The following is a 21,465-nucleotide window of genomic DNA, read 5'->3' on the forward strand; positions in this document are numbered from 1 at the left end:
CGACCTCACTCGCGATCATGAGCACGGTTGGAAGCCTCGAGTACTGTCAATATTCCCAATGTTTGCGCTAAAAAGGCCATTTAATGAGCACCTCCACCCTCATATGTGGAAGACGGATAACTCCACATAAGACCTCTGAATTCGTTCTTCAGATATTGAAGCTATTGATGGGAACGCACACAGTATATGTAGCGATAGTCTGTGCGTCAGTATAAATTGCCAGAATGCAACCCCCCCGCCACAAAGAGATAAGGAGAATCATGAATCGCGGTAGGTCCGAAGAAGACAGCTGTTCATCTGGCCATAGGAGCTTTAAGATCCTGTATACCAGACAAATCGTTACACTTTTCGGAATCAATGGGAATCAGTTGCATTCAGGATCCCGGACTTGGAGGCAGCGTCAAGCATTGGGATCAGGGTCAAGGGCGTGTCCCGTTCTTTTGATCCCGGGGCTGTCGATTGCACGTGCCTATTCCAGTTGTGGTGTCTCGAGGACGACCGCATAGCGCATCGGTCTCATCACCCCGCCAGCCGCCCAGTCACGTTCAGCCAGTGCCCACTGCACAATGCACACTCCCCAAACCTTGAACAGCGGCTTAGACAGATGCCGGCGCCAAATACCCACTGGTAACGGGCTCGGGCTGGATCTTCCCACGCCCGTCGATCAGGACCAGTGTGCCCCCAACGGCGCTGTTCATGGCCGATTAAAGAGGTCGCGGCGAGCCGCAAATTTAGCGCGATTAACTGGCTGTCTCATCAGGCACACGGTAGGGTCAGAGGCGCGCATCGCGAGAGGCGGCTGGCGCATGCTGCAAGCGGATTTGGCTTTGACTTATTTCTGTCGAGGGAACTCAAAATACCTGTTAACATTCAGACACGTTTGACGACTGTGGTGAGTTCGCTGATGAAGTCATCAGTAAAGCCCCACTTGCTGCACAAGACGACGTCAAACACCGAAGAAGCAACACAACTCGTATGTTATGCTGATACACAAATATGTGGTAGAAACGGAGCATACGCCCAGCGCATCGGCACACAACGCTGACAGTTCATGGCGTTTTTGGTTTGGCATGCATGACGTCACATCACACATTTCTTGGCGTTCCGTATGCGGCGGTTGAGCTTCATTGCAACCATCAACGATTCAACATGCCTAACCCTTCCATCTAGCGTAACTACAACAGAAAAGGCAAGCCTGGCCTTCATCGCTTTTTGAGCCTGATACTAACACTCATAACTTTCGTTGGCTTGCCTTCGACCAGTTCAATTATTAAAGTCAGATACGCCGTCATTCATTGCATCGTCGAATGTTCCGCAATTATTGGAGTGATGCCAAACCTTGGAACCATCTTTACCAGGGTTTAGCTCATGGTAATGATAGAAAACGGTCCAAGGCTACGTGATGAATGCACAAAATACACACATCCTAAAGCACCGAATCACTATAGCTGTGTTCGGGGGCCATTATTTCAAGACAGCATCGAAGTTGGTTAAAACTGAGCTATGTCGCAGCCATGCGTGGCGCTGGAGTGCCCGTGCTGAAATACTGAAGAGGGGCGCACGCTGGCTCGCTGGTCCGCCGGGCGCCCGAACAGTGTCTGTAGCCGCCTGGTGCGGGCGAGCGGTCCCAGCCGCGTCGCACTCCTCCAGTCCGCCGGCGGGTCGCGCGCGGCCGTCTCGGCTCGCGCGGTCTCGGCCGGACCGCTCGGGGTGTTGACGAAGTGCGTCGCCGCCTTATTTGGATACTGGTCAGCGAGGGCACGCGATTCCCAAGGTCGGCTGTGCTGCGGGCCGGGCGCCAGTGACGTCATACCCCACCAGCGACGTCGCTGCTCGGCTGACGCGAGTGGTACCCGCTGACAGGCCGGGGTCACGCGCCCGGCGCCGTTCTGACGTGCCACTTGTCCCCGCCGTTTTCCGTCCTTCGCACATTGACACATGACGCGCTCCGCCACAAAAACGCGCCATCTGCGGCGGCGGCGCGCCTGCTGGCGCCCAAGGTCGTGACCGCAGACCGGCGGTGACGTCACTGACGCAAGAGCGCCTGTAGAGGGTGGGGTCGTGGCAGGCGCTCGTCCGCCGACGCCTGGCGGCCCTCCCGCAGCAGGCGCTCCTCCAGCGCGAAAAAGCAGCACTTGGGCGAGCAGAACATGGCCTGCGCCGCGCAACGGCACTCCAGGCAGTTGTCAGAGGCCACCCCTGCCGAGAGAGGAGAGAGTCAAGACGGGGGACACACTGCGGCACTCCAGGCAGTTGTCAGAGGCCACCCCTGCCGAGAGGGGAGAGAGTCAAGACGGGTACACACTGCAGCACTACAGGCAGTTGTCAGAGGCCACCCCTGCCGAGGGGGGAGAGAGTCAAGACGGGGTACACACTACGGCACTACAGGCAGTTTTCAGAGTTCACCCCTGCCGGGGGAGGGCAGAGTCAAGACGGGGGATACACTACGGCATTATAGGCAGGTGGCAGAGGCCACCCCTGCCGAGAGGGGAAAGAGTCAAGACGGGGGACACACTGCGGCACTCCAGGCAGTTGTCAGAGGCCACCCCTGCCGAGAGGGGAGAGAGTCAAGACGGGGACACACTGCAGCACTATAGGCAGTTGTCAGAGGCCACCCCTGCCGAGAGGGGAGAGAGAGTCAAGTCGGGGACACATTACGGCACTATAGGCAGTTGTCAGAGGCCATCCCTGCCGAGAGAAGAAGAAGTCAAGACGGGGGACACACTGCGGCACTATGGGCAGCTGTCAGGGGCCACCCCCGCCGCGAGAGACAGAGTCAAGACTGGGGACATACTACGGCACTCCAGGAATTTCTGCTGACCACTCTTGCCGAGGGATACACCGCCTTGACCACTCTTGCCGAGAGCAGGATGAAGGCAATGTACATACCTAGACCGCTCATGTGGAAGAAGGACGTAGACTGCACAGACCAGAGATCTATCTTGAATCCTAATGCTACGCCCAGGAGCCACTGGCTCTCGCCATTAGCCGTTGCCCGGGGAACGGACGAAACACCGCATCATGGGGCTGTGCCGACGCAATGGCTTGTGACATTCTCTGCAGCCATGCAATGGTTTGTGAAATACTCGCATGGCACGCTTGAGCGGTAAAAATAATAGCGCCGCGCTGATACGGCAGACGAAACATCAGTTAAGCAACTTCTTGAAATGACGACCACAACGCTAAAACACAATGGTGCATTTCTCATGCCGTAGGCCAGCATGGGTTGTGTCAATCGCACCCGCGCCCAAAATGCATGATAATTGTCTGTGGTGATCCGTCATTGAGTTGTTGGAGGCAAACCAGGTCTCTAAGCGTCGTTATGGCCTGTCCGGGTATGACGTCATCAGTCATCCGTCTCAATTGATTTCGTTCTGTCTAATCGGTAAATTGGCCTGTACTGTGATCCGTCCTTAGCATCACACCATCCGTCATCTAACGTAGCTCGATCTCCTGGCGGACTGGCGCTGTCCAGGTAAGACGTCATCCGTCAACTGATCGCAACCGCAACCGCCGGCCGGTGCCGTGATCCGTCTGGGGTATGACGTCACGCGCCACCCGTGAGGTGTGGTCCGTCTGAGTAAGGTCCGAGCGTGTCACCGCCAGGCGCCCGCGGAGGTCGCCGGCGGCGAACCACAGCCGGCCACCGGAGCCGGTGGTTCCTAGCTGCAAGGGATGACTCGGCGGTGTGGAATGCCGTGACATGAGGTCGTGTTGTGTCAGCGGACCGCGCTGACATGCACTCGCACCCGGCTGACATGCACTCGCTCACAACCGTTTGCTGTAGCGCTTGATTGAATTTATCTGAATGTGCTGTGTTGTATCATCAACGGCTACAGCAGTATTTTAATGGATGTTGAGAGATGTGCTAGGCGGTTGCATAGCCATCTTTAAAGATAGTCATCAAATAAAAAAGGCAGCTAAAATGAATCGCAAAAATTAATAGCCAGCAACAATTGCTATTCTGGCTCTACCTAGAATAGCTAGTTGAGTTTGGTTTTCTATAGCGGTTAACTCCGTCGGGAAGCCACAGGAAAACGACGCCAGTGAGGTCATGAGATTGAGAATGATTTCATGCTTAAAACGCTTGTCATGCAGTATGTCCTTCGGACAGCTGTAGGCGCTTTAAGTAGACAGTGGCAGCCTGCTTACTATTTCCAACCGTGAACATTTTTCGGATTTACCCCAGAATTTCGTGATGTCCCGATTACCCGAAGTCCTGGTATTAGGTCACTTTTTGCAGATGGCAAGGGATTGTATGTTATCCGTCCAACAAGACCCGTTAATGTCGAAGCTGAACGCAATGGAAACCGGCCTAACTCTATCTACTGCAGAAAAACCTTTTAACTAATCCGCTGAGCGTTGTTCGTCAGGCCCATCGTACGGGACGAGGAACAGACCAGCGCTGTCTTCGGCTTGAATCCAAACAGCCATTTTTGGTACAATTTTTAGCCGACTGAATGGAATTGAGTACCAAGTAAATTCCGAACGCGTGGGGCTGTCCCGGTATCATGTGATGCGGCGCACGTTGTCAGTTTAGGGACTCAGTTCACAATGCTATCGACGATATATTGCATTGCACGAGGGACTCGCATATACAAGCCTCATAAACATATGCCAATGTTTTGTTATTTTTACGTTTCTACTTCAGGAACGCTTAGTTGCGCTTGCCCCCTGAAAGGAAGCTTGGCCTTCTCTGACCCCACCACCCACCACCTGGCATTCCGCCGGTCGCCAGCAGAGTCGCTGGGCCCCGCCCCTGCTGCCAGCGGCCGGCGGCCGGCCCAGACCCGCGCACAATGGTCTGTTTACAGCGCGGGGCGCGGCTGGTCCGCGCGTGGGCCGCGGCCGGCGTCAGGCTCGGGCCGGGCCGCTCCGCGCCGCGATCTCAGCTGATTGCCCGGGCGGAGGCGCCATCAAGGTTGCGCCCACGCGCCGGCCGGCCGTGCGCAGGGCAGCCGTCCTCCACCCACTCTTCAGCGCGGCGGAGCCCCGGCCGATGGCCAGCTGACTTCTGCTCCGTGTGGATGGCGGGGGTCAGAAGACAAGGGGCAGCGTGAGCCTCACCCACCTGTGGATGGTAGTGCTCGCACCCCGGCCGAGGGTCTGGGAACTGGACTATCAACTACGACGACTGAACAATGGCTATGCAGCTGCACAGCTGGCCGCTAACCCCTGCACTATGACTCCGATGAATGGTGCGATCTCCACCGTGCCCTCCCCCCGCCCCCGCTCTCCCCCCCCCCCCCCCCGAGGAGACCTGCCTGGCCGAGTCAACGGCGGTCACCAACCCCGCGCTGTGCTGCTCTGAGCCGAGGTGTCGGCCGACGGCAGACTCCTCCTCGCGCCCGTGCGGGCTCCTCCGCCGCCCCGGGGGGCGAGCCCCGGCAGCCGGTCCGGATCCATGACAGAGCGAAGGGGTCATTCCTCCGAGAAGTAGCCGCTGGCTGCCGGGAATGCAGCATGCGCCGTATATGGGCGTATCAAAGCGGTGATCGGACGGCCCGCCCAACTCTGCAGGGCTAGTTTGGACTGGAGCCGCGGCCGGGGGGCGGGCTGCGAGGGTTCAGTGCCGGGTGCCGGCGGCGGCGTTCAGCACTGCCGCCGCCAACCGGCACGCAAGCGCCTGGGTACTGCTCCTTCGATCGGCGCCATAGAATAATGCGGCGCCCTTGGCGCCAGCCGAGGGCACTAGCTCTGGCGATACGTCTTTTTAGGTCTGGGAAAGCAATGCGAGACCAAAAATAGGCACTGTTTCGTCACAAGTGCTTACCGTGAGGCACAGTTTTGGCCCAGAAACGATGTCGGCAATTGACCTCGGCCACCTCTCGCACCGTCGTACGCTCCCAGCCCTCATCTGACCCGACCTGTCCGATCGCTTCAAACGATTGGTACACACGGCTGCGCTGCTCCCACCGCATTGCGCCGCAAATTCCGCGCATTGCGTCAGGGCCCGCCGCCACCCGCGGACGCCAAAGCAGCGGGAGCTGTTTCCGGCGCATGCCCGTGACACGGCCGACGGCCGGGCCGCCCGCCCGCTGCGGGCGGGCCGATGTCGGCACCGCCGCCCGCCCGCCGTGGCCGTGTGCGCGCCGTGCACGGCTCCGCGGTGGGGCTGGCCGCGAGGGCGTGGCGGACAATGGGAGTCCGCGGCGTGGGCGTCGGCGACTTGACCACGGCGGCGCCGCGGGGGGTCGTCTGACCTCGGCCGACCGGGGCGGGGCCGACCCGACGCAGGACCCAGCCGCCGGCGGTGTCGGCAAGGGGAGGGTGAGGGAGCGCTTCGCTCCCTAGCCCTGGGAGTGCCCCCGGTACCACAGCGCAGGCCGCGTAACCCGAGCACCCGACCTTGACACCGCCGACCGCGACCGACTCCGACGCCGGTCGAGCTGCGGGCAGACCGCGACGCAGACAGATCGGCGCTGATCTGGGTCACCTACTTAACCCCTCACGGCTCGTCCACGAGCAGTCAGCGGGAACAGCAATCGCCAGTGGAGTGAATGGGGGCGCTGTTGCCCACAGCGCACTATCTGTAGTTCCTATCGCGCTGGACAGCTCCATTTATCACGGTTGAGCTCAATGGCCGATTTATTTTCGCCCATTCGTGCTGGACACGATCTCTCGTCGTGCGCATGGCATGGCGTCACGACGTCGGAGTGGTTCCATGAATAGATCTATGACGTCACAGTCATCGGCGATCTGTTCACGGAGGTCCATATCAAATCGATTGGCCGATGCATATTCAAAACGACGTTCAGGGCTACCGATTCAGGCGAGCGCTGACCTTGCCAGCCGTCCAGCGGCCGTCCCAGCGACGCCTGAATAGGACGGTCAGGGTATCTCCCGAAACGGAGGTGCCCCGACCTACTTGGCGTGACGGGCAGCACGCGCGGCGGCCTTGGAGCGTGTCGCGACCGCCTCCGCGTGCCATTTACACCCTCAGCATGGTGCGTCATCAGCGAGCTGCCGGTCCCTCCCAATGACGCATTAAAACCCAACGAAGCTGGCCCCCGCCGCCAGCCGGCGCCTCTGACTGTCGTTTGAAGACGGGTCACTGTGGGGCGCGTGCTTCTGGACTGCTAATCGGCGTCGCCGTGAGCACGGGACATCGGGTGGTGGAGGGAAGGCGCCTGCTGATGATGGGACCGCATACCGTCGTCTCATGAACGCCGCAGAGAAGTGTGGCAACACGACCGGCAGTCTACGTCGAGAGTGATGTGCCTCAGGGCAACTTGTACGCTCTGATTCATGCTCCATGAGGCTTTCCTCATCGCTAAAGAACAAAGGACGTCGGTTACTGCAATTCCAGGATCGGTTTGTTGATTGGTCGGGCTATACTTTTCAAAATCATGTTGCATGCATTGTCCATGATTCATTGGTGTTTCCTGACTAAGAAAAACAATAAGACAAACGAGGCAGCCAATTCGCAAACAATTTGCTAGGGACTCAGCATTTCCAACAAAAAGGGTGCCGAAATGCCCTTCCGGTTTGTGGAGCAGCATGACGGAACGCACAGCCTGTTTTAGGTTCCGTCCTTTCTGTGAGAGTCCAAGTCCTGTGACAGCGCCAGCCACACCGGTTTCCGGGATTTCACAACTTGAACCTGTTCCTATATCGCGTACGATGTCCTAAGGAACCGTATCGCCGTATCTCTCTCTTGTCCTGTCACCGAGCAGGCTGGACTCAGGACCCGGCCGGCCGGCGCCCGACCGGTCCACATCGGCAGGTCACGGGACCGCGGACCGTCTCCTGCAGCAGTCTGGAGCGAACCTCTCCGCTCTCCGCGGCGCACGGCTGGCTATGCTGGACGCCTCGCTCGGCCCGATGCGCCGGCCTGAAGCGGCCAGTCCCGCCCATGCATAATGCACCGCACGCGGCCGGGCCGCCGCCACAGATGGCACCGCGTCGGGGCGCCGATGTGGCGTAACAGCGACGGCGCGCCGCCGGCAACGGCATACTCAGCGCTTGCCGGTGTTCCCACACAACGCCGGAGCGCGTGACGCCCAGCTTCAGCCGACTTTCGTTGGACGGACGCCTTAATTACAGCCGGCCTGGAGTGAGGCGGGGTCAAGCTGGGGCGCAGGGTCACGCCAGGTCGAGCCCGGCGTCCGTGGCACGCCCGGGCGGCAGGTGGGATCGGACGAGCGAGCTGACACCTCGCGGAGCTCCGCTGAGAGCTTAGCATATCTTCACGACAGTTAGTGGCTGTGGCAGGCGTGATGGTGTGCTTGATAACTCCTCTGACTGGTAAGGCCCTTCAAATTGGAGTATTTGTATCGACAGCTCACCTGACCACTGTGGTCATCAACAAAATCCAGCTTACTGGTTGATGCGATGGGGCCCGAAAAAAATTGGAGCAACAAGCTGACCAGTGACGCTGTCTGCTATCGCTTTACAACTGACAGAAGATGGTGAAGAGGTCTGTACTATCTCGTCTTCTTCACTACGGACACGATTTCTTAACAGCTATCCAAGGTTGTAAAAACAGCCAGACCAGATTTCTCGTGAACAGTAATTGGGTCGAGACGACGTTGGCTTTCCCTAAGGTTAGTAAATCTAACACCCTAAGCCGTGCGAAGTAGAGAGCTTGAGTAGTCGCCGCGGTGAATCAAAATAACAAAACATCCTCTTGGCGCAGGAGCGTAGTTTTGCAACACACGTTGTGAGGTTTATCAGTGATGAATCGAACTTGTCCCCAACATATACCGGGAAACGGGTTTCTCTCCAAGTTCGGCTAAAGTTCTTCTCAAAGTTGGGGGGAGGGGGGAGGCGACTGGAGCGCCCAACTTAAGAGGAAATTGCACCCTGCACTAATGCATTGGTGGTCCTATACCACTAATTGCGGAATGCTCGATCCGTCAGCTTCGTCGCATGAAGAGAGATGAGGGACGCGTTCTCAACTTCCGCGGAATTTTGCAAATAGCATACTCGTAAAGTTTCCAAAAAGAAGCGTCTCAGTTAGATCAAGCATGTTGAAAGGTTTTCCAATGGGGTTTTCCCGACAAGGGCAGATCACATATTGCAGACCACATTTTGCAGTAATGCTCTGCAGAACTGTCACAGCCTTAAACGAAACTTGCTGCAAGTTGCAGCAAAAATCACGTAACGATCAGCTCAAGTGCCTAATAAGCTTAACGCCTCCCAGCCTTGCCCCGTATCGGGGCTGATGGTCGCACCTTTAACACGCTGACTGGTAACTGAATAGCATCATCACCGACGGCTGGTAACCTACCCCACCACCAGGGGGAGGGGCTGGAGACCTGCCCCACCTGCAGGGGGAGGGCCCATCTGCGATTCAGTCGATATGTTTGCTCGAAACGTAGTTGTTATGGCCGTTAGGAACGTAATATCTCACGCCTTGTTAGATTAGGGGCATTGGAATCAACTACAGTCGATGATTCGACCAAAAACTTTCAGCAACGGAACAAAGACTCTGCTTAATACCCTCCTCGCCATTGCCACCTGCCGGTTGTCTGCACTGCACCACCGCCTCAGCTTTCGGAGCGCGTTTCTACCACTTTTGGTCAGCTTTGTCTTTCAATGCACCGCCCGCGCCTTTACCAACCACATGAGGCGTCTAATGAGCCCATTGGTCTTGCCCACACGCCTAGCTGCACGTCACGGCAATCAGCGCTCAGGAACGGCTCAATCGACGCTACCACGCACAGGATGTTTACGGCCTGGCAGCGCGTGCTACGGCTTACAGCTGCAAGCCTGGTGTGCCGGCTGGGGCCACGTCGGGGCGCCCACCGTCCGTCGGGCATCCGCCCCGGCCGACTGTTCCCACGAACATAACCTGATTGCCTGTGGTGAAACACCCCGGCAGACACTCGGCATTAGTGCCGGCGCAATGAAAAGCGTGATCGATTGTCACGCCGCTCCAGAAAGCCAGCGCGCTCCAGCGGGCCGACCGCCGGCCACTGTCGCTTTCGTCCATTCTGCCCCGCGGGCCGAGTTTGTGACACCCGTCCGTAACCGCACGCCGTCCCAGCGCCGCCAGCTGTTGGACCGGCCGTCAGCTGAGCAGAAGCCCAGCTGACCGCGGCCCCGTCACTGGCGAGCGACCGACCGCCCGCCCGCGCAGATACGCCGCGAGGCACGGCCCCACCCTCGCGTCGGCCACCGCGACAGGCACCCGGCCGGCGCCGGCGCCCGCGGGCCGTGGCGCAACGGAGACGGTGGCGGCGCGCGCGTGCGTGCGCGCGCGTCTCTGCACGGCGTCGCGTCGTGGGCCGGCTGACCCGCTTCTTAAGGTCACGCACCGGGGCCCGGGGCCTCCCTCATTAGGTACGCGGGGCGGGGTGAGAGGAGCGAGCATGGAGATTGGGGCCGCTGTGGATAAGAACTGAAGGCAGCGGAGGGATGATAACTGGGCGGAGTCAAATGGCGACGTAATGAGCAAATGAAGGTGAGATAAGACCAGACACGCATGAGTAATTAGGGTACGTTACACGCTACCGACTCTTGAATCAAGGTGCGTGATAATGCGCATGCTGTTTGCCTACATTATGCTCAGCTAATCTGCTGAATACGACTGCTAACAAGTTGTGCTTGTTGACGCAGGAATCCAGAACACAAAGACCCGTGCAGTGTGGGCGTGACGAAGCATGACAAGCGACAAAGCCCGAACCCTCGTAAAAAGGAGCTGACTCTCAGAACAAACAGCACTGGCCAGACCAAGCCGTCCAGCGAGGATCGGACCACGGACTCCGCGGCGGCTGCGACCCTCCGGTGTACTCACCGATCACTTCTCCCAGCTCGTAGCGCACGCCCATGATGGAGCACGTCTTGGCGTGCTGCTCGACGGCGTGCTCATGTTCGTGCTCGTGCTCGTGGTGGTGGTCGTGCACGTGGTTCTCATCGCCCGGCAACAGAGAGCGCCGTCGCCGGCGCGAGCTCCACTCGGCCTCCAGCCGACGCACCGCTGCCGCGTCGAACACATCGTCGACGTCGGCGGCGCGCCGCAGTCGCCGGCCGAACTCGGGGAACATAAAGTCGGAAAGGTCGATGTCCTCCTCCAGGTCGTAGTCGAAGTTCATCAGGGGCTGCATCGCGTGGCTGACGGCGGGCGCCACCCGCGTCTTGGTCGGAGTCGGCCGGGCCTGCGGGGCGGTCGGCCGGGCCGGCCGGAGGGTCGGCCGGGTCGGCCGGGTCGGCCGGGCAGTCGGCGGCGAGGACGGGGGTGGCGGAGTGCTCGGCGCGGCGGACAGCCGGCGGGAGCCTCGCCGCCGTCCGCTGCGTGTTCTCGACGCCGCACGGGCCGGCGCGCCAGCTCCGGCGGGGGCCGCGCTCGGGACCGCATCGGGGACCGGCGCCGGCTTCGGAGAGCTGAAACGGAAGGCGCCACGCCCGCGGGCGGGCTGCGGGACGAGACCGGCCGGCTGCGGCAGCTCGCCACCGCGACCGGTCGGCATGACGAAGTTACGCGGCACCGAAAGCTCCTCGTTGAAGTAGGTGGCACCGGAGGGCGCACTGACGGCGTCGGCCGGGCCGGGCGCCGACGGCAGCTCACCCAGCGGCGGCTGGAAGTTGTCGGAGGGAACCACCAGCGGCAGCACGCGTGGCCGCGGTACGATCTTCATCGTGCGCACCGGCGAGCGGGCTCGTGAGACCAGCTGGGAGCGGGCGCCGGTAGCGCTCTGGGACCGCTCCGGACGAGAGGTCGGCGCCGCTGACTGGAGCTGGGGTCGGCGGCGCCGGCTCGGGGACGGCACAGCCTTGGTCGTGGAGCTCGGAGCGGACGCGCTGTCAGGTGACTTGGTCCGTGACCTGACCCGTGACCTGGTCCGTGACCGGGTGGCGGTTGGTGCCCGCGAGCTAGCCGGAGGCGGTGTGACCTCCGGTCGGCGCCGCCGGGTCGGAGTCAGAATGCTCGGCTCGGCTTGAATCGGAGCGTCCGCGATGCTATCGGGAATAGCTGGAAAACGGGAGTTGCGTGAGGCTATGGTGAGAATGAGTTGCCTCCGGTGGCGCATGTGTCATTGTTTTCTTTTTATTTGGTTGAAGCCTCGGACTGCTTTTTTAGAACAGCAGTGAACTATAACCACTGTTTTGAGAATTTGCGTTCCGCGCCTTTTTATCGGAGACTGGCTCCCTGCCGCCTTTTTGTGACAATCACGTCAATTCTTAACGGAAGCATTGCGTGACAGTGTCAAGGCGTAAGTAAAACCTAAAAACCAGTGTTTGTCAAGCACTTCCGTTCTTCGCTCAACCATCATATTGTTGACTGAAGTGAACACCGTACGGTGCTGTCAACCCGAAAAAATGCGTTCTGTTTCGTCTCAAGCTTTTACGGAACGCTGAGCTCGTGAGAAAACAGCCTGCGCCACCACACACAAACAGACAATTAGGGAGCAGCCTCAGCAGCGGCTGAAGATCTCCATGCAGAAGTAATTCTTAGGCAGCATTTGTATTGGGAAACCTTGAGTACGGATAACAGATGTAATGCGATAACTCAGGGACTTCCGCACAACGTGAGCCGGATCTCGCAAAGCATCGATGAAATTTCGGTGATCCGCGTTCACAGAATACCTTTCTGAAGCTCACCTCTTTTGACTTTCCACCTTTCCGACCGTACATTTGTGCTGCGCGACGCCGTGTTCAGCCACCACCGGCAGAATGGACTCGCCCAAGCGTAACGGTAACAGCGTCGGCAAAAGAGAGCAAAAGACGCATGCGGAGGCGAGTGCCATACCAGAGGACCGCTACACACAAGGTCTCAGTCACCTGCTGTGACTTGTAGAGGAGGCCAGTGCGTGCATTTGAGTCACGGTTTCCATGAAATCGTGCCAGGAGCTAACGGATGGCAAACAACGATATGATTGTGGCTGTGCGATTTGTCGCCGTGTTTCCTGCGCGATAAAAGCGTCGGAGGTTTTTGCTGGCGGCACGGCCGCTGGTCAGGGTCTGCACGATCCACCTAGTAATGTGTCCTTGTCTGGAAACTTTGCATCATGAAGCTCGCGAGTGCATACAGATTGGAAGTATTGGAGGCTCGGAGGTGATTTTTTCTTTTCTTATGTAGACTTGTTTTGCACGTCATGTAACTGAGGTCAAGCTCACCAACGGCTAGCTGCCTATGTTTAATATACCTAACGACCATAAATCGCAATTGCTAATTTTGACAGCGACGTCATTGGAAATGACAAGCTAAACACAGGCAATTCGGCAACTGTTTAATGCCTGGATGACATCACATAATCAATCTGCGATCAAACTGCAGTATAAAACTGACCTCAGCGCGGTGTTTGTGATTGATGGCTCAACTTCGACCTCACCCCTCCTGCCATGCTCGCGTGTGCCGAACCATTACACAACACATGCCAGGAGCGATGAGTAACGCTTAAGACTCGGCCCGTCGCTCGGCTGGGTGGCCTTCCTGAGCGCAGATGCACTGCGATCCTGGAGCTGTTATCGGCAGCCAGCACCCTGTCTGGGACGGCAGCCATTCCTTCACATCGGCGAGTTTTGTGTGCCATTATCGCTCGTTCATCTGGCAGCACTTGAAGGTTCCCAGTCACTCGTTTTAACCACCGCATCAGTGCGTCGGTGGAAAAATAAAGTGATTCTTTGTCATCAGTGTTCCGCGATAGTTGTCAATTTTTGCCGTGCGGTCCTATCTGGAGTAGAAATCTCAGTCCTCAGCATTGTTACATTCAGTTGCTTGACCTTCTAACGGGGGTCGTTCAGTGGAATTGCTAAGCTATTTTTAGATGCAGGGTGACATCTGTGAATGGCAGGGCTATGCCGATGGCACAGTGTATGTCTGTAGATATACAGGCAAACCGAGTTATAATCGTGATGAGATTAGACTGAGACACAGGTTTCACATAATTCAAACACATTGTTCACCTTCATTCCTTAAGTTCAGGGTTTGTATGACAAAGGAAGACTACAGGTGCAGGTCAGACTCAAACCGAGATGCCAGGCGCTGGGGAAGAACTGCCGGCCACAGAACTCACTCCGTCCGGCAAGGTGTCCACGTACAGGATTAGGCAAGCAACCTATCCCCGATCATCTGTAAAGACGAGCACATCAGCCGCATTCCTGTCCAACCGCCGCAGCAGACCACTTACGGCACACGTAGAGTGAGGGGTTGCAGCGATCTTCGAGCTGCATTATCTCGCAGAGCTCAGGCGGCGGGCCGCAGCTTTTCCAGAAGCACTCGATGCGGCCGCGGTGGCAGTGGCAGACGTGGCAGGGGTCCTGCTGTCGCACCAGACTGCCCTCGGCTATCTCCCGGCCGTTCTCCACACATCCACCCGCCAGCTTGTCTGCGAACACCGCAGGCGAATGTCAGCCAAAGGCACGTGACACGTGCTGACGACATCACGTTTGACGACAGTGAAACCCTGCAGACGGCCACGAGGTGGAACGTCCCTGCATTATTTTCGCGAGGTTTTTTGCGGTCGTCGTCTTTGGGTATTGAAGTAACTGTTCTGCTGCACTTAAACATTGACGTTGCAAGGGATAAAGAACCGGAACAGGATTTTATCGAAGCTTTAAACGCTTACGACACGGACTCCTAGCTGACATGAAAATATGTTAACGAACGGCTATGTCTCCTGGGTGGCAACAATTAGCAGTTTCAAAGCAACAAAGAAGGCAGCAGCACTCAACACATGCAGCTACGTCGCAGTGCGACATACCGGCATCCTTTATAAGATAGACCCGCTTGCAGAGAGCTGGGTCCGTGCCCAATTTTCGCATGCTGAGACGGCCGTTGGCTCTCTTCAGTCTACCGTCCCTTGAGATGTCATTTGTCAACATTTTCGCGTTCAGTTCATTGACCATTGTAGGCTCTGCCAGCTTACGTTGTTACTATGGCATCTAGGAAAACCGATGGCACTTTTCTGACAGACGTGGGGAGACCCAGGGGACGCCGCTAGCATTCGGCACTAGTGCTTTCAACGAGGAGACTTCAGCGACGCACAAAAGCATATCCTGATAACTGCGACGCATCGTAATGCACTAGCCTCCGCCATGGCGCTGCACACGTAGCTGAACAACCAGAAAGGACAATGTTCCGAGAAGTTTATGAGACAAAGGTGCCGGGGCACGTGTGCTGTAATGGACAGTGTGAAGAATGCGCTGATTTCAGTTGCACAGCATGACTGTTCCCACGCTTGGGCACGCTTGCTTCCATTCAGAAATAGCGTTACATATTTCGTTACGGTAAAGAGACAACATTATAGGGAAGACAATGCACGCAAAGTAGCGCAAGTGAATGAAGTGAATGATAGAAAACGGGACATATGGACAAATAATCAAACTCTGGCACAGATAACAATCTCTTTGAGTGAAAACCACCGCCAAGAAGATTAAATTTTGTTCATTTCAGATTAGTCCATACACCAGTCTGTCTTGCCCACCCACCCGAATATGTGGGAGGCTCTAGCTGACTTTACTTAGCTTCAGTGATCTTAATAAGCCTGGTAGAAGTATGGCGCAACATGAATTGCATACACGTTATGGAACATTGCACACCATCCCCGTAATCATTTATTAGTGTAGTAGTAATTTGCGCTGGAAATGTTGATTGAGAAGCATGTGGATGGAACGCTTATGGAGGTAATGAATCCTAATCATGTAGCTTGCACGCTACATGATCACGGCAAACTTGTTCATTACATGCAGCGGAGTACGCCAAACCCGTCGATGAGTCTGGATGACATTCAGGACCCCATAGCATCTTATGGCTCTCACATAGCGCAAACCGAAGTGGCTTTAACGTGCTAACTTTACGGAGGAAGCGTTTCTAGCAACTGCGTAATGCATCTCTGTGGCATTGCTTTAACATCTACGTTGACGTCATGTCAAGTCACATCCAGACGTGAATGACGAGAATTTCCAGAATATATGCACTGCCATCTGCATCAGTCATGCCATTCAGCGTGCTTGCAGCATGCCCTAAATCGGCAAATGGTCATTCCCTATCCTTATTTCTCTCATTTCACGCTGCAGAGCCCACCAGACCGATTGACCTGACCTGACCTGACTCACACCGCTCGACTCACCTTGTGCGGAGAGTGCCACCGCGGACAGCAGGAGCGCCAGCTGCACGAGCCGAGCCATGGTGGCACACCTGTGGTGGACGGGAGGCGTGCAGGGCGACCCGGCGGCTCCGGTCGACTGGCGGCGGCCGGCGGCGGAGCGGCACTGACCGTCCGGCCGGCGGCGGGTCGGCGCCGAGGCCAGCCGCGGATCCTCCGCAAGGCGCGGGCCACAGCGGACCCTTCGCACGGCGCGGTCCACAGCGGTCACGGCACTGCACGTCGGGTACGAGTCGGGAGTCCCAGACTGGGATCCCCAGCGACACGGACTCCGCGATGACGCGCCGCCGTGATGCTTCACTTCGCCCGCGCTGAGTTGCTGTCGAGCCTCACGACCGCCCGACACGGCACTCGCCTGGCGTTCCTCAACGTTCACGCACTCAACGCCGCCCAGACCGCACCTGACTCCAGGCCCGCCGTCGCAGGGCCGACTGACCGGTCTTCTTTGCTATCGGTCGCCGCTATCGCTCGGTACGTCAGCGTCTCGTCACCTTCCCGGCTGGGGGGCGGTGGCTGCTGGCGTTCGGTCCCTGCGCGTCGAGCCCGCCCCGTCGTCTGACTGGCCCACCCTCGCGCACCACACCCGCTGCCTGGGATCGGCTGCACGTGACCAGGGGCATGGCTGCGGCGGTCGCTGCGAGGGCGCCCGCGACCCGTCGGTCCTCCGAACGTGAAAGTCGCGCGGCGTGGCGGCGGCGGTTTCACTAATCCCGCTGGTGACCCCGCCGTGTGGCCTGTGATCATTTGGCGGTGAGGGTCAGGCGATTATCTCGCCGGCACCGCTGTCGGGCGCCCCAACAGCGGGAGAAGTCACGGCTGTGCGTCGCACACGCACGGGCACGGAACCGGTCGCGCACATCGGTGCAGTTCCGACTCACGCAAACTTCGGAGGTCCGGGGACCGGGGGTAGTATGCACGCGATCCCGTGGGTCAGTGCTGATGGGGTACCCGGTCACGGTCAAGCAGATTCAAGACAGACAGTCGCCGAGCTAAGCGCATCTTCATCCAGAGGATGCAGTTCTCAGTCACGATCTCATTTCGACAGGCGTGGGAGGGAGCGGAGACTTTGGCCTTGCAATGCGACACGTTTGTGTGCGCTCTGTCTTCCAGCCAAACGTGAATGCACTGGGTACACATGAATCGGTCAATGTAAATTTATTCTCGGCCCGCTCATGGCCACGAGTTCCAGCGCGTGCTAAGCCAATCGAAGTAATGTCGCTGGTCGGAAGAATCAATTGGAATGGACGCTGTTTCCCAAATCATATTGCTGAGACCCAGCAGGCAATGAATGAGGACCAATGACATACACACACATACTCTCATATTTTGATCCAGGATGAGCACACCGCTGCACTGTTCCAGTTACAGCAGGGAAAACATTAGCCGCTTTATCCCTGCAACTTACCTCTGCGCTTGGGACAGCCCTATGCCTTCGTTCTTGGGAGCACTCCTAACTTTGACCAATGCCTTACCGATAATGCACCCCAATTCTTGCCGCCCCCGTCACGTCTATTGGAATAACGGCCTCATCTCAGCAGCAAATAGGAGACGGAGTGGATTCAAGATGCATCGTTTCGTACGCTGAAAGATCACCAAAGCTTTATTTTTACTGAGAACAATGAATAATCTTACCAGCGTGTTCTCGCAACGTCCTCAGAAATATGCAAAACCAAAAAGACAACAGCAGTACTAGCATGGCTCAGTACTACGCCGATATAGGTGGCGACGTACTCATATTTGAATTCAGATGCAGCCTCCGATTCCAAACACCCTTTTATACAGATCAATCACAACGATTTTCAAAGAATCGGCAGGTCGGCTTACGTTATTTCGCACCACTAGACCTCTCCAGATTGTTAGGTAATTTCACCAATTTGTGCGGGGATTGTTAGGTTGGCACGACATCCTTCCAAGGGACACTACATGCAGGCGGGAACTCATTACATAGCAGTAGGGACGCATTGAGATGCGTAAGATTAACCCATTATTTAGAGCAACTTAGGAGCTCCTGCGTAACCAGAAAACCTTGGAGCAGCAAAACGAGCCATTTTCAGATAAAAGAACAGCGAGCATCCAGAGATTCGTAAGGCTTCAGTGGGCCCAGGGCATCTGAAGGCCTTGAGCGGCCACTAGGGCTTCTGAGCACCCAGAGGGGTCATACCAGTGATTAGAGGGCTCTTCAGTGGCTAGTGTAGCCCTTCAGCAGGCAACAGGTCCCTTAGTAGCTAAAATGGTCCCTGAGCGGCCAGGACCATGTGCAGAAGTGGACTAAGGCGCTAGGCCCCTGAGCAGCTATACAAAAACTAAGTGTCCGGATAGCTGTGGGGAGACAGCTAGAGTGCTCTGAGTGACTAAGCCGGACGTCGAGCGAACAGTAGACCCTCATCAGCCAGAGGGGCCTTAAAAGTGGCCGGACGGCCATTGAGCGGTTAAGAGCCCCCTGATCGGCCAGAGAGGCCCTGAGCAGACAGACCTTGGGCGTTTCCTACGAGCCCTCGGAGTTCAGAGTGTCTGAGCGGTCAGCGGGGTCTACGAGCAGCCAGAGGGGCTCTTGGAGAAAGGAGGAGTCTTTCAGCGTTCAAAAGGGTCTGAGCAGCCAACAAGACCCCGAGTGCCGCAAGGGTCGAGGACGCAGCGAAATGGCTCTGGCGATTGGACGGGTCGCTAAGCCACCGAAAAGCTCTCAGCCGCCGAACGGGCACTTCAGTGGTCAGGTGGGCTCATGAGGGATTAGAGGTGCGCCGTGGGCCCCAGATGACCCCTGGGTGGCAAGTAACGCCCCTAACAGAGGGGAACGCACTGTATGGCTTCGAAAGTGCTCTAAAGACGCGTTGCGACCATTCAGCACGCGCCCCTGGCAGGTGGTGAATTAACGCGTTTGTTTTTGCCGCGACGGACTCGGCGGCGGAGGCACGATTTTAGCCTCATGGTTTGCCAGCGGCAAGCGTCAATGACTGTGCTCAGAGAGAGGGACATGCGACCATAGAAACCCCGGGGGAACGAGTCCCCTTTAACAAAATTTACGGCATGTAGTGATCTGCGCGTGACTAAACGTTGAGCGTTGAAAGCACCAGGTGGACCGGTAAAAATAAAATTCGAGGATATCGGGCGCTATTTTACGACAAGGAGTAATTATTTTTCACACCTGCAGCGCACTGAATGCGGCTTTCAGTGAACACCTTTGAGTTACTCCTCCCCACGTTCTGGACGCGTAGAACCAAGCCGTATATTTGAGGCCATCGCAAAAATCGAGATGCCTTGACAGCGTTGGCTTATGCCAACGCTGCATTGATTTGCAAGAGGGTTTTAGGCAATTGTATAGGTGGATGTGCGTGTCAAGAAAGATCAGAACACCAGCGAATTGTCCATGTTTGATAATGATATGCAAGTAGACTGGTGCGGTGACACTTTAAACAGACCGTGATGTGACACTATGCTCTAAAGCAGATTATTCGATAGAACAATCCCCTTATTATGTCCCCACCCCCGTAAAACTGCGCCATTAAGGGCTGGGTGAGTGCCGTAAGAGCGGTCAGCCGCATCCCATCTCCAAATTCTAACGTTGAAATTATGGAGTTGCATGAAAAAAGAACCGAGGGACAGGTCGCATTTGCCTCCAACACTTCGTAGAGTATTTGTGGTCACAGAAACCAATTTGACTCGAGGCCGACAAACCCTATGGTCCTAGGACAGATCCCACGCGCAATCAGATGTCACTTGCGTGTTGTCATGTCGTCGTACGGGCCAATGCACTATGTGTTGCTCCACCAGGTTAATTCACCGTATTTTACGCGGTCTATCTTATCTTGCTTGTGGTCGCAGCTGTTTCATGAAATTGAATGGAGCGGGATGAAACCCAGCAGAACTGTCACAAGCATGGATAACACCTGTTGGCCAAATCGCAATCCAATTTTACGCCAACCAACACAACATATCGGGATTTTCAGTCATGCTGCTTAATAGACTATAAGTATTACCACATCGCATTGCGCGAATCCATCGCAAGCATCCGCGGAAAGCACTCAGGCCCGCTTGACATTGGCAAAGCATGCTACACCGTCAATGCACATTGCTCGCTTGCAGTTGCAACATTTCGATTTACTGTATGCAAAAACACACATGTCAGGCTGAGTGAGTTCTTTAAGGCATGTATATGTCCGTCTACTTGAAAACAAACATAAAAGCATGGCTAAATGTAGAGCAGGCTTTTTGTATTGCACAAGGCCTTCTTAAGCAGGACCGGTGAAACTCAACAATTTAGTTAACTGTTTTCTTTTTTCTTGTAACGGTCGCGTCACTTTTGCTGCCTTTTGATGAACTGTGAGTTGACACTAAGGCTGGTGACACAGCATTGACAGATACCCCTGGCGGTACATGGGCGGTACATGCCGAGTCTGGAATGTTCCAGGGCCTTGGGGTCCGGGGAGCATTGGTTACGTCTTATCGAGTGTGTGATGTGCGGGTTAGGGTGGGAAGTGAAGATCAGTAATTAATTGGGGTCTAGAAACCCACATGTAATGGAATTGTCAATATTTTGGGTGAAAATGCCCTGGATTAGGAACATTCCAATCGTCAGGAACTCTTTCTGAGGTATTGGATATCCATGAGCACAATGCCCCATTTGTCTCCATGGCGATTCTCATTCTGTTTTTTTCTTTGAGCAGTTGAACCACTTCTGAAATACTTGTTGAATGTTGTGGTTAATGGGCATCCAGGAATGCCAGCTTGCTGAATAAGCTTCCATGGGCTGAATGAGTGAAGAGGACAAGCATAACTCCAGATATGTGAAAAAAGCATCCCTGAACTAAGCCCATTGTATTGTTCCAGCCAGGAAGGAAAGCCTCCAATTCCACCCTCACCCAACCTGTTTCCTATCCAGTTGTGGGGAGCCCCTTCAACTAAATTGGGATTGGCAACCTGGTGGGAATCTGGTCTTAGGGAGAGAAGCCTAGACTGCTTCACAGGAAGATTGCTCAGTTGTATCAAAATTATTTTTAATTAGATCTGAGTTAAGCTGCAAAAATATGTAAGATTTTCACTCATGTTTAGCCTACTCTTCGACATAAGTGCCAGCAGTATTAACAGTGAGAGTGGGAATGTTATAGGCCTAACATGTAAACAGGCTGGCTGGTAATGAAATGCTTTCAAGAAAGGTTGTTTGTTTTTGCCCACTCATCAAAGTGTTGGAGGAGACTGTTGGATTTGTTGATAGCTATACCCCCTTGCTGATTAGCCTAGGTTTCAGCATTCAAAATTAGTAGAACTTCTTGGATATATGTATCATCCTTTTTTTGTAACTTAAGAGCTGTGAGGCTGGTGTGCATCTTACTTTTAAGAATGTGTGGTTGTGCATTGTACATTATTTGATTTCACACCCAGCTCATGGTTTATCATCACAAAATCACCAGGAAGT

The 21,465-nt window shown here is 56.0% G+C and overlaps 1 protein-coding gene across 1 annotated transcript; it reads right to left on the reverse strand.

Moving 5' to 3' along the window:
• Nucleotides 1–1,855: 1,855 nt before the first annotated feature.
• On the reverse strand, nucleotides 1,856–16,136 carry LOC119107935 (SH3 domain-containing protein C23A1.17). The gene is made up of 5 exons (XM_037231529.1): nucleotides 16,017–16,136; nucleotides 14,076–14,273; nucleotides 11,280–11,917; nucleotides 10,742–11,102; nucleotides 1,856–2,199 (listed from the first exon to the last, which is right to left on the reverse strand). The coding sequence occupies exons 1-5, from the start codon at nucleotides 16,072–16,074 to the stop codon at nucleotides 2,027–2,029; spliced, it is 1,428 nt and encodes a 475-aa protein (XP_037087424.1). The 5' UTR covers nucleotides 16,075–16,136; the 3' UTR covers nucleotides 1,856–2,026.
• Between the last annotated feature and the right edge of the window lie 5,329 nt (nucleotides 16,137–21,465).

Source organism: Pollicipes pollicipes, unplaced genomic scaffold (assembly GCF_011947565.3).
Source record: "Pollicipes pollicipes isolate AB1234 unplaced genomic scaffold, Ppol_2.1 Scaffold_6686;HRSCAF=7923_pilon_pilon_pilon, whole genome shotgun sequence".
NCBI lineage: Eukaryota > Metazoa > Arthropoda > Thecostraca > Pollicipedomorpha > Pollicipedidae > Pollicipes > Pollicipes pollicipes.